The 16,915-nt window shown below is 35.0% G+C and overlaps 1 protein-coding gene across 2 annotated transcripts in view; it reads left to right on the top strand.

The window, feature by feature from the left end:
- CDH9 (cadherin 9) overlaps nt 1–16,915 on the top strand; it is a 148,421-nt gene that overhangs the window by 104,938 nt on the left and 26,568 nt on the right. The window contains exons 3-5 of one of the 2 annotated variants that reach the window (XM_002714092.6): nt 5,844–6,138; nt 13,764–13,883; nt 14,744–14,911. In XM_002714092.6, the coding sequence (XP_002714138.2) occupies nt 5,844–6,138; nt 13,764–13,883; nt 14,744–14,911 (583 nt within the window). The remainder of the gene's footprint in view (nt 1–5,843; nt 6,139–13,763; nt 13,884–14,743; nt 14,912–16,915) is intronic. The other variant, XM_089313133.1, reaches the window with a different exon arrangement.

Here is a 16,915-nt window from a genome sequence, read left to right as displayed (position 1 = left end):
TTTCTGAGGGTGGAGTATTGAAGTCCCCCAGGACTATTGTATTGGAGTCTAAGTATCCCTTTAAGACCCTTAACATATCTTTTAAATGAACTGGTGGCCTGTAATTAGGTGCATATACATTTATAATAGCTACATCTTCCTGTTGAATTGATCCCTTAATAATTATAGTGTCGCCCTCTTTGTCTCTCTTAACAGTTTTTGTGTTAAAGTCTATTTTGTCTGATATTAAGATGGCTACCCCAGTTCTTTTTTGGTTTCAGTGGGCATGGAATATCTTTTTCCAAGCTTTCACTTTCAGTCTGCATGCAACTTTGTTGGAAACATGTGTTTCTTGTAAGCAGCAAAAAGATGGGTTTTGTTCCATATTCCATTCAGCAAGTCTGTGTCTTTTAACTGAAGAGTTGACGCCATTAACATTCAATGTGACTATTGATAAGTAGTAACTTTGCCCTGCCATTTTCCCAAAGATATTTCTGATATATGCTTTGAACTTCCTGTGATCTTTTGCTGTGAGGTTTTCTTCCTTTACCTTCTTTCATATTGATGGCCGTGTTTCTGTGTTTCTGTATGTAACACATCTTTAAGCATCTTTTGCAGGGCTGGTTGAGTGGTGACAAATTCTTTCAATTTCTGTTTGCTATGAAAGGTGTTTATCTCACCTTAATTCACAAATGAGAGCTTTGCAGGATATAATATTCTGGGCTGGCAGTTTTTTTCTCTTAGTACTTGGGCTATATCTCCTATTCCCTCCTAGCCTGTAGAGTATCTGATGAGAAGTCAGTTTTGAGTCTAATTGGAGATCCTCTGAGAGTAATCTGACGTTTCTCTATTGCACATTTTAGAATCTTTTCTTTATGTTTCACTGTGGTGAGTTTGATTACAATATGTCATGGTGAGGATCTCTTTTGGTCATGATTATTGGGGGTTCTATGTGCTTCTTGTACTTAGATGTTTCTGTCCATCTCCAAACCTGGAAATTTTTCTGCTAGTATCTCACTAAAAAAGGCCTTCTAATCCTTTCTCTCACTCCATGCCTTCAGGAACTCCTAGAATCTGAATGTTGGGCTTTTAATAGTATCCTGTAGATTCCCAACAATATTTTTTGGGTTTCTAATTTCCTCTTCTTTTCTTTGGTTTGACTGTATACTTTCTTGTGCTCTGTCTTCTAAGTCTGATATTCTCTCTTCTATCTCTCTGATTCTGTTCTTAAGGCTCTCAAATGTGTTTGTCATTTATTCTATTAAATTCTTCATTTCATTTTGATTTCTCTTCAATAACACAATTTCATGTACTACTAAATTCCTCTTTTCACTTTTATTCCTCCTTAAGGTTTCATTTTCTTGAAAAAGATTTTCTGTCCTGTCCAGTATGGATATCTGTAGTTCATGAATTTGTTTTTTTTTTTTTTTTAATTTTTTGACAGACAGAGTTAGACAGTGAGAGAGAGAGACAGAGAGAAAGTCTTCCTTTTTCCATTGGTTCACCCCCCAAGTGGCCGCTATGGCCAGCGCATTGTGGCTGGTGTGCTGTGCCGATACGAAGCCAGGAGCCAGGTGCTTCTCCTGGTCTCCCATGCGGGTGCAGGGCCCAAAGTCCTGGGCCACCCTAACTGCATTCCCGGGCCACAGTAGAGAGCTGGAGTGGAAGAGGAGCAACCGGGACAGAATCCAGCGCCCCAACAGGGACTGCCAGTACCACAAGTGGAGGATTAGAATAGTGAGCCATGGTGCCAGCAATTAATTTGTTTTTGATAACTTCTAAATGTTCTTATCATTAATTTTTTGAAATACATATCTTGTATTTCTTCTATCTCATCATCTTCATACTTTTGTATTGGAGTGTCATGTCATTTGGGGCAGTCATAATATCTCCCTTGTTCTTGTTTCCCTGGTTTCTGTGTTTGTTGTTTGGCATTGTGGAGATATTATTCGGTTTATTTTTTTTTTTTCTCGTTGTGGTGGCTTTTCTCATTATACTATGACTCTAGATTAAGTGGACTGTCTGCTTTTGGTGAATTCTAGATGCTTGTGGTGGGTGTGGCCAGAGCTCTGTTCAGTTCTTCAAGGTTAAGGGTGTGCCACAGGTGACACACCCAGGTTTGGTGTGGTGAATTTTTCTTTCTCTCTCTCTCTCTCTCTCTCTCTTTTATTCAGAAAGGAAGTAATTCTGCTCAGCTGAGCTCTTCTCCTTTATGGCAATCAGTGCCTGAGCGCTAGCCCCAGTGGGTATAATATTCATGTGCCCTGTCCCAAGGACCACACAAAGGATCTGTGCAGTCCTCAGTGTAAGCTCAGATTCCCCTGCAGTGTCTCCCACCAGGTTGCCAAGGTTACCGAGCTTGTGGTGTCTCTCACCGAGAGTACTCACATCTTAGGCACACCGTGAGTTCTCCCACACACCCTCAATTTTTTTTTTTCACAGTCCCAGTTAATAAGCTCCACACATTCACTAGGTCTTAACCTCCTGTTATTTCCCCCCACCAGACTCAGGTTTTTCTGCTTGGCTGAGGATGGGCACAGCCCTAAGCTGGTGCAGCTCTTATGTATGTCCAAAATGGCACCTGCTGTATTTTTTACCCCTTGCCTTTGCAAGTTGAGTGGAGAGAGAGAATCATGTCTGTACTGCTCCCTTTTTTTCCTCTATCCTCTAGTTAGGCTAGTGAACTTTCCCTCATGGGACTTCAAGCCTTGTTCCCTCTAGGCTCTTCCTTTGACTTTTCCTCCAGTGTCTCAGGCTACTGTGGTTTCACCTCACCTCCCTTTCCAGCACTGGTGCATAGACTCGGTGGCTGGGGTCCTGAGCCCTGGGTTCCCGTGCCCTCCATGTAGGTCCACCGTACCCCACTAGTTCCGGAAGAGTTTCCTCTGCAGTTTTTTCCCTAACTCTTACCTGAGACTACAGTATCTCCCCTTTTATTAAGCTATCTTTTCCCGGACTATCAGTGTGCTCCCTCCCTGTCTACCATCTTGGAGTTCCTATCCTTCCAGAATAAGGGAGAAGGTCTGTTGGGGGGGTGGGAGGGGCCTGACAGGCTGCCTCCCCATGCATGAGAGAACAGCAGCCTGTACTAGAACAGGTCTTATATAGCTTTGCAGAGGTAAGGAAGTGGGAGCAGCAAATCCCGTCAGGGTAGAGGTGGAGCTGATGCTTGTGATTGGGCCATTTAGTCACCTGACTTCTAGTAAGCCATGGTGGGCTTAGGAAGACACAACAATTTTACTAACAGCCTGCCCTCTTGTCCACAGATGTAAAACAATGTTCTCCGATTAGTTTTATTATAACTAAACTGATCACCATATTTCTGTGCGTAGCTCTCTTAGTTGGTTCAAAATTTAGGAGATACAGGAATGCCTTCATGTATTGGGCCCTTAAACATCAACCATCTTTGAGTCTCCTTTTGTTCAGCCTTGATGAAAAATAAATAACCATAGTAAACAATGCAAAAAAAAGAACTCATTTAATCTTTTTTTAGAAAATTTTTATTTGATAAATATAAATTTCCAAAGTACAACTTCTGGATTATAGCAGTTTTTCCCCCATAACCTCCTTCCCACCTACAAACCATCCCATATTCTACTCCCTCTCCGATCCCATTCTTCATTAAGATTCATTTTTAATTATCTTTATAGACAGAAGATCAACTTAGTATATACTAAGTAAAGGTTCATTTAATCTCTAAGAAATATATTTTGAGTGGCTTAAAAATATCCATCTGTCCCTTATGTATTTTATAATTTAATAAGCACAGTTCACAATTATGCTTAATATAATGAGTTTTATGTTAGGGAATGAAGTGTGATAGGTAATCAAAGTGCAGGCTCACCTATCCTCATCTAATAAGTCAGGGAACGCATCCCTATGGAGAAAATCCAAAAATGAGATACAACAAATGTTCAGTTAAGGGAGAACATAGAGAAAAGAGAGGAAAAGTGTGTTAAATGTTGAGGGAAACAAATACAAACATAGCTGTGAAAGGTGGTGTAGGTCTTCTGAGAAATGAAAAAAAAAGACAAAACAATTGGTATATATTTTGGAACACATTGCAAGGAGGATATGTGGCAGAGATGCTTCTGGAAATGAGGACCAGATCACTGAGAATGCATAAGTAAGCATATGGACATCTAGCAGTTATGCTCTTAGAATAAAATAAAGATCAGTTTGTAACATGAAATGGTATCGCTTTTTAATAGAAGACTGACGTTAAAAAAGTAAACAAACAACTCTTTGCTGAAGAAAAAGATTCATTTACATAGACTAACTCTGGTTTGGAGGATTTCAGGTTTAGTTAAGCAGAGTGCCATGGGGAGGGTTTTTATGTTAGGTATTAAGATGACCAGATTTAAAATATATATAAAAAAAAATCACCCTTTTTAAAACTGAAAGTTATTTAGCATAGAGCAAGAGTGGAGCCAGTTCATTACAAAATAGGTGCTTTGGTCCAATCAAGGTATGACAAAGGAAAAAGCCTGGGTAGCAAACACAGAGATGAAACAGATGCGTGTAGAAAATGTTTCAGGGAAGAAAATTGAACAGTTGGGACATTTTGGTGCTGGGATTAAAGTAAAGGAGATATAAAATATGAAACGGACATTTCTAATTTTGGTTACTACCAAAAAAACAGCATCATGATAACCAAATAATCAAGGATTGAATGATACATGAAGGAAATAGTTATGGCCAGGACTTATATGAATTGTGAAGTATGCGATGGAAGGTAACATAGCAAGCATGAGCTATTAAAGACTCTAATTTCATTAAATATCCATCTTTGATTTTGATAATTTTGAAACATACAATACATCATTATTTATTGTTGTCATCAATATGACAATAGCTCACTAAAGTCTGTTCTGTTATAAACTGAAGTTTTATATCCTTTAATTCAATATCTCTTTTTCCCCACAAGTCTGGAGGGCTAGATTTATTGATCAGCTTGATTTGATCATCTACAAAGTATGCATGCAAGTATATCAATATATATTATGCTACATAATTGTATAATATACACAATGATTATTTGTTAATTAAAATTCTAAATAGGACTACAGATTGAAAAAGGTGTTAGAAGTGTTAGAATTTCAAAAACATTATTTTTCTATTGAAACTTTCTAAAATTATTTGATTACTTTGTAATAAATCTAATGAGTTTTCAGCATTAACAAGTTACTTTACAAATGCATTTGTAAAAAACAAAAAGGGTAATTCATCAAAAATATATTTTCCATAAGATATTATTAACAAGGCAAAAGGAAAAGTCATTTCTTATAAAATTTGCAATTTAAAATGGTTATACAAAGATCACTCTCCCAAAATGAGAACATTAGGATTGAAAAAGGACTCTCTCTAATCACACATAAAGTAATGTATGAGATATTAATCTTAATAAATATTTATCATCCCAAATTTATTATTATGATACAGTCTGAAATTCTTACTATATCTTTGAGTTTAGCTACTTAATGTAATTAACATTTATTAATATTTTACACTCAATGTCTAATTTAGTAGACTTATTTTACTTTCTAATGTATTAATGATTTAAATCATGGTAACATTCTATTCTTAAGTATCTTTGAAATACTTTCTTTTGAAAAACTTATTTATCTAAGTGTTATCTTTATCTCAAATGTATACCATATGATGTATAATTATGGTTGTTTAGATTTTGAGTACCAAAAAAGTGAAATGTATATCCCATCACCTCCGCCTGTTGAAAATGAAATTGACCATTAGAATCTTCATTATAATTATATTACATGGAGAAAAGTTGATATGTGCCAAGTTTGTCTTTTCTATAAGAATGACTATATTTACAGAGTTTGTTCTTTTGTACTTCTTTGAAGCTTCACACTGACCAAGATAATGGAGATGGAAATTTAAAATACATATTAACAGGAGATGGGGCTGGCAGTCTGTTCATTATAGATGAAAATACAGGAGACATTCATGCTGCAAAGAAATTAGACAGAGAAGAAAAATCCTTGTACATTCTTCGTGCCAAGGCAATAGACAGAAAAACTGGGCGGCAGGTGGAGCCAGAATCTGAATTTATCATTAAAATCCATGATATCAATGACAATGAACCAAAATTCACAAAAGACTTATATACTGCCAGTGTTCCTGAAATGTCTGGAATTGGTAGGTATATATTAATTCATGTAAACTGACTTTATTATTTGTTTGCTTGATACAGTAATTATTATAGACAAATGATTATGATATTTGGCCTTTCAAGATAAGATATTAAGTGTAAATAACTCCTTCCTAATTATTTTTTTTCTGTCAGTGTCTCCTGTTAGGTTGTACAATATCTAAGATGATTTCAAAGAACAGTTATTCTATTGCATTTCAATCAACATCTTTACCTCTATTCAACTGTTCAAATGGATGTCAAATGGGATATATTTCTGCCTGAAATGAAAGGAATAACAAAAAGTGTCAGCAATCCTGGGCAATTTTGCTTGCATTATTTAGAATAATAACAACCAATGCTTGTATCTGACAAATTTCTTCAGAAGCACTGTCTCATTTGATTATTAAAACAACTTTATGTGATAGGTATGGAAATAGGACTTTAATTTCCTACCCTGTACAATAGTATCCCAGGATTCACTTAGATTGAGTAGCTAAAACAAGACAAATAAACTGCTAGCATAGTGGCAAGAAAGCAAATCTTTTTATGATATTTCTTGTGTATTTTCAATTACTTAACATTGGCCTGACATGCAAACTGAAGAACATAGTTTATATTTTAAAAGCGACCTACAATTTTAAATACCACTTGTTAATCTACAAAATTTGAATTATGTGTGACTCCATTTAAAATTCTATTAACATGAAAAGTTTATATTTTCTTGTAAATTCTGACTCAAATTAGAAAATATTTCTTTAAAATGTTAGAAATTTATTATCTAAAATCATGCAGTTACTCAAATTTGTTACAATTTAATTACCTACTCTTTCAAAATCAGATTTAAGTCTATAATTTTGACATAATCACTAATATATGTTTCAGTCTAAATTAATAATTTCTATGTGAGGAACACAAATTTAGTTGCACTTTTTCTGTGAGTCTGATGTTAATTATTTGTCTAAATGTGCTTTCCAATCAGAAGAACCAAGGGTTGTAAAGAAGTTATTGTTCCTCAAACGAAACTCATCTGTGTAAAGCAAGTGCAGTTCTATTGTGTTTCCACAAATTCACACCTATTATATGAACGAGATATATGGAATTAGATAAGAGTTCTGGGAAATCTTTGGGTCCTGAGAGAAGCCATTTATTTAATATTTATTAATGCCTGTTACCCATTACAGTTGCTTGGAAAGTACTGAATTGGTCTATGCAGGTCTACCAGCAGGCTAATTTAGATATACATTATTTTAGATATACATTATGGTCTCTTGATGGCTTATATTTGAGATTAAGGAACACCTAAAATTATACTTGTCTTACCAACTTCTTATTGATGAGTATGCTAAAATAATTTTGATTTTTTATTTAATATACTTTAACTTTTGGAAAACATGATTGTTTGTCTTGAAATCATGTTATTTTGCCAGATATTTTGACACCACAGAATATCAAAACTTTCTTTTATTTTTCTCTAGAAATATTTTATATACCTAGAGTATTAAAAAACACAATTAAGAGCCGGCGCCGTGGGTCAATAGGCTAATCCTCCACCTAGCGGCGCCGGCACACTGGGTTCTAGTCCTGTCCCAGTTGCCCCTCTTCCAGGCCAGCTCTCTGCTGTGGCCTGGGAAAGCAGTAGAGGATGGCCCAAGTGCTTGGGTCCTGCCCCCCATGGGAGACCAGGAGAAGCACCTGGCTCCTGCCTTCGGATCAGCACGGTGCACTGGCCGCAGCGTGCCAGCCGTGGCAGCCATTGGAGGGTGAACCAACGGCAAAGGAAGACCTTTCTCTCTGTCTCTCTCTCTCACTATCCACTCTGCCTGTCAAAAAAAAAAAAAAAAAGAAAAGAAAAGAAAAAAGAAAACACACAGTTAAGAAAACATTGATATTTGAATATAAGAAATTTGATAATTAATTTAAATATGAGTACACATTAAATTTTGAAAAAATATCTAATTTTAACAAATGGAAAATTTCTCTAAAATACACTATTGAAAGTTCATCTTAAATAACCTACATTTTCTCCTAAGTTATTTGGTGATATTTAATGTGTATTCCATCATTGATCTATCTAATTCAAATATATCCTCTCCCATTTGAAATACTGATATCCTATGGAATTTTTTTTTAATATTTAACAAGTATGTAACAATATGAAGACTGGACTATGCACTTACATTTTAACTTTTTAAACCCTTTACTGATTTAATTACATGTAAAAATACACTCATGTTTAACAAGGAAGAAGGCCTGTGGATTATCTTCTTCAAAAACTCACTCTATAAGGTAGTCTATATTTCACTTATATGAGTTTTAAATTGTGGGCAGTGCAACTTTGGATTAAAATGGTGCTTAGAGAGAATGAACATTTAGTGCAGTGGTTAAGATGCCCCTTGGTGGCTTTCGAGTCACAGTTCCACTTCCAACATTAGCTCCCTGCTAATGCATACCCTGGGAAGCAGCAGCTGATAGCTCAAGTACTTGTGTCCTTGCTGCCCATGACTTGGATTGAGTTGCAGGTCCTGGTTTTGGTCTGACTCAACCCCTGCTCTTGTGGACAATTGGTAATTGAATCACCAACTGGAAGGCTCATTTTCTCTCTGTCTCTATCTCTGTTGATCTATCTCTCTTTCAAATCAAAAAAAAAAGAAAATGAGTCAAAGTCAATTGCATTTTCCCCATTGTCTATAATTCTCAAAAAACTGAGCAAAGCATGCATCAGGCAGCAGTATGAATCTGGATGCACCTTTTGATCCCTAAATAAGGATGTAGGAGGACAGATAATTGATTCTATTTATAGTTATTGTTCCCTAGCACTAATAGTGATAGTAGTGCATGAATTTCTTATTCATTGGTCCACCATAGAAGTTCTATGTGCTTCTAGTGTTGAATATATGTTTATATTATGCACCATATGTGCATGCAGAACATACTATTTTGGATTAAATAAATAAGTAAAAGTGAGCTCAAGAGAATGAAAGCTAAAATGGCACAGAATCATCCTACTTCTTGCCTTGCTAGCAAGGAAAAATAAGTTAATAGATACACTGAAGCTTGTCAGTTTTAATGTCTCACTATTTTCCTTCACTATCAACTAGTTATGGTTTTTATACAAAAATGTAATTTTCAATCTAACATAAAATTCAGAATAAGTATATCAAAGTAGCATTTTTCTTATTGTTATTTTAAAGAAATTGCTTTCTCAGGCCTGTGCCGCAGCTCACTAGGCTAATCCTCCGCCTTGTGGCGCCGGCACACAGGGTTCTAGTCCTGGTCAGGGCACCGGATTCTGTCCCGGTTGCCCCTCTTCCAGGCCAGCTCTCTGCTGTGGCCAGGGAGTGCAGCGGAGGATGGCCCAAGTGCTTGGGCCCTGCACCCCATGGGAGCCCAGGATAAGTACCTGGCTCCTGCCATTGGATCAGCGCGGTGCGCCGACCGCGGCGGCCAATGGAGGGTGAACCAACGGCAAAGGAAGACCTTTCTCTCTGTCTCTGTCTCTCTCTCTCTCACTGTCCACTCTGCCTGTAAAAAAAAAAAAAAAAAAAAAAAAAAAAAAAAATTGCTTTCTCTGTAAAATTAAATCCAACTGAAGAATACAAAGAAAAAACCCTACATTTTGTATTATAATTTCATATACATTTTTATGCAAAAATAAAAATTAGATACCTTTTGCATTCTTATTTTTTTGGCTATTTTCTTGCAACTCTGTTACCTTATTAAGAGGATTTTTTTTGTTAATATGTACTCTTCACTATAATTATAAGGGATGTCATTTTCTTTGATTTTGCTTTTACAAATAAACTATATCGCAAAGGAAAACTACAGGGGTGATATTTGTCAGACAATGTGTAACCAATACACATTAACACTCATGCAAAGATTGCCTGTATAAACTGATACATAATAATTTAATTCCAGTATTTTTTCATGATATTAGTAATTTTATTTTAAGTGAAAGATTTAAAACTCTACAAGTACTAGCTTTGGTAATAAATTAAGCTTAATGGATAAAATAAAAGTTCTGTATTATTATTCTAGCTTTTTTACAGTGTTATTCCTAATAATCTCCTTTAATATTAATCATTTTTCTATCTCAATATTTTTTTTTTTCCTTTCATCAACTCCTCTCCTTGATTTTTCTCTCTGTCTCTGTTTCTATTGGTGAAAACTGCATCATGTTTGCTCTCAAAATCACACCTTTTCACCCCTTGTTTGTTAAATTTTAACGACTCCATTAAACTGTAATCTGAAACATATCAGTGCCTTCTGATCAGAACATGTGATCTGCATCACATATAAGGAAAAACATAGAATTAAAGAAAATGGCCGGCGCCACTGCTCAATAGGCTAATCCTCCACCTGTGGTGTCGGCACACCAGGTTCTAGTCCCAGTCGGGGTGCCAGATTCTGTCCTGGTTGCTCTTCTTCCTGTCCAGCTCTCTGCTGTGGCCCGGGAGTGCAGTGGAGGATGGCCCAAGTCCTTGGACCCTGCACCCGCATGGGAGACCAGGAGAAGCACCTGACTCCTGGCTTCGGATCAGTGAGGTGCACCTGCCGCAGCAGCCATTGGGGGGTGAACCAACGGAAAAGGAAGACCTTTCTCTCTGTCTCTCTCTCTCTCACTGTCCACTCTGCCTGTCAAACAAAAAATAAATAAATAAATTAAAAAAACAGAATTAAAGAAAATGGTATACAGTTTGCTTGAAATCTTAGAGGCAGGCCCCAGCATTTCATATTTAACATTTTGTGGTCATTATACTATTGATTTAAGTTTTCTACAAATGTTCCACCTTTGCATGCATTCTTAGTTCATTTCACATCAGTTTGACAGTTTTTGATGCATCCTTTCTAAATAACTGGATATTTACCCTAATTGCACCTTAAAAACTCATCTAGTTCTCCTTCTGATACTTTGACTACCTGTCTGGAAATCATGTCTAGTATTTCTACATATCACAAAAGTAACTCAAGCCAACAAGTATGTCATAACCAAATTGGAGCCCTTTTGTAAAGGTTTACTGCTTTTCGATTCAATAAGGCATCTAATCATATACAAAACACCAGACAGGTAGGTCATATGGTAAAGCATTTGAATGACTGTCCTTATCCAGACTGGCTAGATCTAAGCTCTGCTTTGTCATTTACTGGATATATTGTCATTAGAAATTATTATGTGTCCCAAGGCCTACTTCCAATATGTATTATTAGGAAAAAGTAACACCTATCAAGAACTGAGAACCTGCTAGTCTAAGCACCCTGTAACGTTAGTTCTCAGTATGTCTTTGTGCTGAACACTCTGATGAGTTTTTGGAATAAAATTTAAACAAAACCAGACATGACCCTTACCATTGCTGTTACATTTCACAGCAAAAACAAACAAACAAACAAACAAAAAAAAAACAAAAAAAAATTACACCCAATGAACTACGGGTCTATAGCTTCACAGTTTTCTATAAATATTGTGCTCTTTACAGTTAACTGGGCTGTAAGAATAATTTCCTCCTTCATGTTATATGGTTTTTATCACCATATTCACACATTGAGGCAGATAAAAATAAATTTAATCTCTTTTCTTTATGGCCCCAAAAGACCACCTTAGGACATATAGTAGGATAGAACCCAAACTATTCTTATTTTTTATTTATTTATTTTTGTTTGTTTATCTAAACTCACAGATTGAGTCTGGTCTTCCACCATGTAGTAGGCCTAATCCTTACATGAGCAAATCCCCAATACAAAATAAACAGGAAGGAGAGAGAGAAAACTAAAAGCATTTGGTAACTTTCTGTTTTGTTTCCAACATTATTGTGTCTTGTCTCTTAAATAAGAGTAAAATTTTTAATTCTCAACCCCAATAGTACATGTGTTTAACAAACAGAAATTGTTTTAAATCAGTAACTTGCTTAATGCCTGAGCAATTTTATATGCTAATACTTCATTATATTTTATTATATTAATACCTATACCTAGATAGATTGATAAATAGATAAAAGGTCTATATTTTGGGTCATTTGTATTTGAAATTTATACATTTCAAATGTCAAATATTCATAATAAATTTCCATGTTTGCAGGTAAGACCTGAAGACACAAATGAACCTTTTTTAATTAAGAAACTTATGTCTTCTAGTGAAAACACCTAAATTGATTTAAATTTTCCTGTTCTGTGTAAACATACATGTGAGACCAACTGGTATTGCTGGGTTACATTGCATGATCTAAATCTTTCTTATCTTTAATAATTATATAATGCTTTTAGATTTTTTTGACATTAATGGTGTTTAACAGCATCTCTAAGTATTCTAATTTTGACAGGTAGAGAAACTACTTTCAAATGAGTACTTTTAAAGTTTTAGAAATATTATAGAGTCCATTTATATTCTTTATGTTAACTTCCTTTTTTTTAAGTTTAGTAATTTTACATAAGTTCAAAGAACACATATTGCAAATAATTAAAGCTTACATTTTAGGACAAAAATATTAAAAAGTGTCAAAAAATGTAGAACATTGTTCTTCTTGTTCCCAAAGTTAAAATTATACTCATTTAAAAAAGAAAAATAGCACTGGTAACCCAAGAAATGTCATAAAATTCATGAGCTAAATACTTTTAGTGTTTTTATAATGTTTAAGTATTTACATTTCAATGATAAACAAAGATGAACACTGTTCATATTTTGACTAACACCTATTCACATAAGGGTTATAAAAAATAAGAAATTAAGAATAAATCAGAAAAGCCACTCTGGTTGTAGTTCTAGCATTACTGTGGTGAAAATCACTTTATTACTTTTGGTTTGATCATTTTTAAGTGATAAATTAGACTTGGGACAGAGTAAGTGAGTAGACAGCATTTCCGGTAACACATGAGACCTTTCTCATACATTCCCATTCTGCTAAGGAAACAGTGACTCAAGAGGAAGAGCTCAATTTCTCATGTTGTGCTAATTTCAAGAAAACAAAAAGACTGTTGGTAAATTCATGGGTTAATATTAAAACATATCAACAGGAACTTAGATGTTAGTGTTAATTTAATGTTTAATATGTTAATTTTCATAATATATGCAAGCATACACACAAAAAATGTGGAACATCCATGACAACTCATTTGGAGAAGCTTATGAACGATTAATATATGTGATGTGTTACAGAGAGGGCAATATTGAATTTGTCCTGTTCTCAAGAATTTCAAATTCTATGTAAAAGCCAAAATATAAATTTTGAAAAATTAACTTTGGTGTATTAGAAAATATCCTACAAGCTCATTTTGCCCAAGGGGAGGTATGATAAGCTTCAATTAACAGTGACTTTAGAATTATGCTATGAATATTTACAGAGATCCAGTAGAAATATAATAAAAATTCTATCATTATATTCCCTTATGCTTATTTCCTGAAACTAGGTCCTTTAAGTCACTTTCATCTTTTGAAAGATTATGACTTATAAAAATAAAATAATTTAAGTGTTATAAAATTATATTGAATGTAGTATTAAATTGCAGTGTTGCCTATGACACAAAATTATATACTTCCTTATCTTCAGGATAATGCGGATTTTCAAATTGCAGAAAATAATCATTATAATGTAGCATATCAATAGGCATAATCTGTGTTTTCGGTGGGGGCTTTATGTAGGCACATCCGTTATACAAGTGACTGCAACGGATGCAGATGACGCAAACTACGGAAATAGTGCCAAAGTGGTCTATAGCATACTGCAAGGGCAGCCATATTTTTCAGTGGACCCAGAATCAGGTAACAACATTTAATTTTTGTTCTATTCTTCATTATGCAACATTTGCATGCACAAATTAGAAATGTTTCCATATTTTAAAATCCACCCATAAAATTCCAAGTTTCTAATGGTTTCTTGTAATTATCCCTCGAAACAAAAGCAATTCTCCATTATTTGCATAAGTAATTTGTACTTAGTTCTTTAACTTATAACACATTTGGGTTAAATGTAAGAAGGATGAGAAATACAAATTTTTACAGATTCAGTATATTCTATCGTATTGAAAATTACTCTGAGCTTAGGAATCACTTAAAAAATATTCAAGATTATTTGACTACAATTTTCTGGCTGGTGTTAGTTTTGTTAATCAAAAGAATAAGTAGGCGTTGACGCTGTGGTGCAGCAGGTTAAAGCCCTGGCCTGAGGCGCCGGCATCCCATACGGGTGCCGGTTCGAGACCCGGCTGCTCCACTTCCGATGCAGCTCTCTGCTGTGGCCTGGGAAAGCAGTGGAAGATGGCCCAAGTCTTTGGGCCCCTGAGCTCGCTTGGGAGACCTGGAGGAAGCTACTGGCTTCTGGCTTCAGATTGGCTCAGCGGCCATCTGGGGAGTGAGCCAGCAGATGGAAGACCTCTCTCTCTCTGCCTCTCTTTAATTTAAATAATTAAACTGATTTATCAAAGCATTCCGTAAACAACAGTCCATGGTAGATTTTATTCTATTCTATGAATTATGTTAGTTTTGTTATGGATTGAAAATTTATTTAAGTATACAAAAATTGTATACAGTTGTTGATTTATTTCTGTAAAATAGATCTTGCCTGGCTTAATTTTAAAATTCTGTAAACTAACAGCTAAACATTTGTTCACCTTTTTCAAAAGGCGTAATAAAAACTGCATTACCAGATATGAGCAGAGAAAATCGGGAGCAGTACCAGGTGGTTATACAGGCCAAAGACATGGGTGGCCAGATGGGAGGCCTTTCTGGAACTACCACAGTGAATATCACCCTGACGGATGTGAACAACAATCCTCCTCGTTTTCCCCAGAGTAAGGAAGGTTGCTGTGATCTCCTTGAAAAGATTGCCAAACACACTGCTACGCTGATATTTATTTGCTTAGTTTCGTAATTAGTTTATGCATAAAGGCAAATCCACAACCTTTCCCTCCAGATAAAAAAAATCACAATTTTCTGCAACTTGAAAGCAATGATAAATGTTTCATCATTATTTTGAGTGGGTAGTGGGAGGAAAAAAAAAAAAAAAAAAAAAAAAAAACATTTGTTTGACAACCTAATCACCCTTTCTTAGCTTTTGAAAAGTTGGAAACTTTTCCAGATTATATTTCCTGGCATTCACTGTAAGCATTTTACTCATTTCCTCCTAATCTCTTTGCTGGTTAGTACAGGGTACTCCAAATTCTAGCCACTTGCATTCAAACTATGGCAGTTACTTGTCTTGGCTCAACATTATTTTTTGTACAGTGGCACTATAACCCCTTGTACTATTGATTCTAAAACAGACTCTTTAAACAATTCCGAGAGTGTATCGAAGATAATACAAGTTGGTTGCATTGCCAGAATTTTTGCATTTTCTTAGGATTTATCTTGTTTGTGATGGTATCTTTAATGACAGTTTTTAAGTTTGGCAGTATCTATGTTATCCAGCTATGAAGATTAAATCTATTAAAACCGTTTCTGTTGTCACCATTTCAACCAACAATGCTTTGCATTCCATGAAGTTCTACAATGCAGATTCAGCTCTGTGCTGAAGGTGTTTGCTTTTGCAGTGAATAAATGTGTAAAGGAGTCTAGCTTGAGATGTTTGGTTAAGTGTTCAAATGTAAATTAGTACTACTGATTTCCATAGAGTAAAACATATTCCCTGGCCAGCAAATATAAAATATTCTGTGAATCAGCTTCAATAGGTAGATGTATCCATGCGATAAATTTTACAATAAGTTTTCTGAAACATGGATTGTAAGCTCAAATAACAAAAATTTTAACTCTTCATTTGTATGTCTTAAATGTAAACTCTTATATAGAGTATGATTTGATGAATTTCCAATGTCTCACCATTCTCTGTTTCTAGGATTATTATAATCTTAATGAAATTTTTTAAATTATAATAGCAATAGAAAAAGGCAAAGCACTAGACCCTGGGCTAAACTTATTACAGACATAATCTCATGTAATCTTCATAATAAACACTAGAAGTTAATTGCTATCATTACCATCCTTATCATCCTTATTTTAGAGATAAAGACATCAAATTTAAGAGAATATAACCAACTTACCAGGGTGAGAATTCTCAACCAAGCATTTGGATTTATTGCTTCATCTTAACTCTTACATAAATGGAAGGAGAATAGATTTTGTCAGTTTTGTATTCCTGTTCTCCCAAGTCTTAAGGATAAATTCAGGAGCCCCAACTCTGAAGATAATAAGCTAAATTAGTCCATAGCAAACCTTTGTGAAGATTAAATGCATTAGCACAGACAATTTTTGATCATACTGAGTTTTCAGTACATAATAATATATTTAAAGTATTTCCAACTGGAACTTTCTTGGTATGTTTGTCCTATGGTTCCTTGATTAGAGTTAACACCGTGAAATGCTTCCAGGAACAGTAGAATGCAATATAATGACTGGCTGACCCTCCAAATAACAGGAATATCCAAATCCTACTTAATGGCATGAAGAGTAAAGCAAACAAGCAAGCAAAGAGATATTGCTGTCTGTGGAATTATTTTCCTAGTCATGAAACAAAACAAATGAATAATTCATGTTTTTACCTACTTGAAATCATGTGAAATGTGTAATGAAAATTTTGAAAGACCTAGATATACATGGCCCTGTAAGTCAAAAGTTCTGGATTCTAATATCAGCCTCCCCTCTATTACCTAAATAACCTTGGGAAAAGCATTCGCTTCATCTTTGTGGGACTTATATTTCTCACTTACAAAATGAGAGTGCTCTGCCTTTACACATACTTTTTCAATCCAATAAATATAATTTTTGACAGCTTGCAATTCTATATGATGAAAAAAATCTAC

Source organism: Oryctolagus cuniculus, chromosome 14 (genome assembly GCF_051225735.1).
Source record: "Oryctolagus cuniculus isolate XC-2025 breed Fujian yellow rabbit chromosome 14, ASM5122573v1, whole genome shotgun sequence".
Lineage (NCBI taxonomy): Eukaryota > Metazoa > Chordata > Mammalia > Lagomorpha > Leporidae > Oryctolagus > Oryctolagus cuniculus.
The sequence above is the reverse complement of the archived record's forward strand: the minus strand, read 5'-3'. Positions and strand labels throughout refer to the sequence as shown.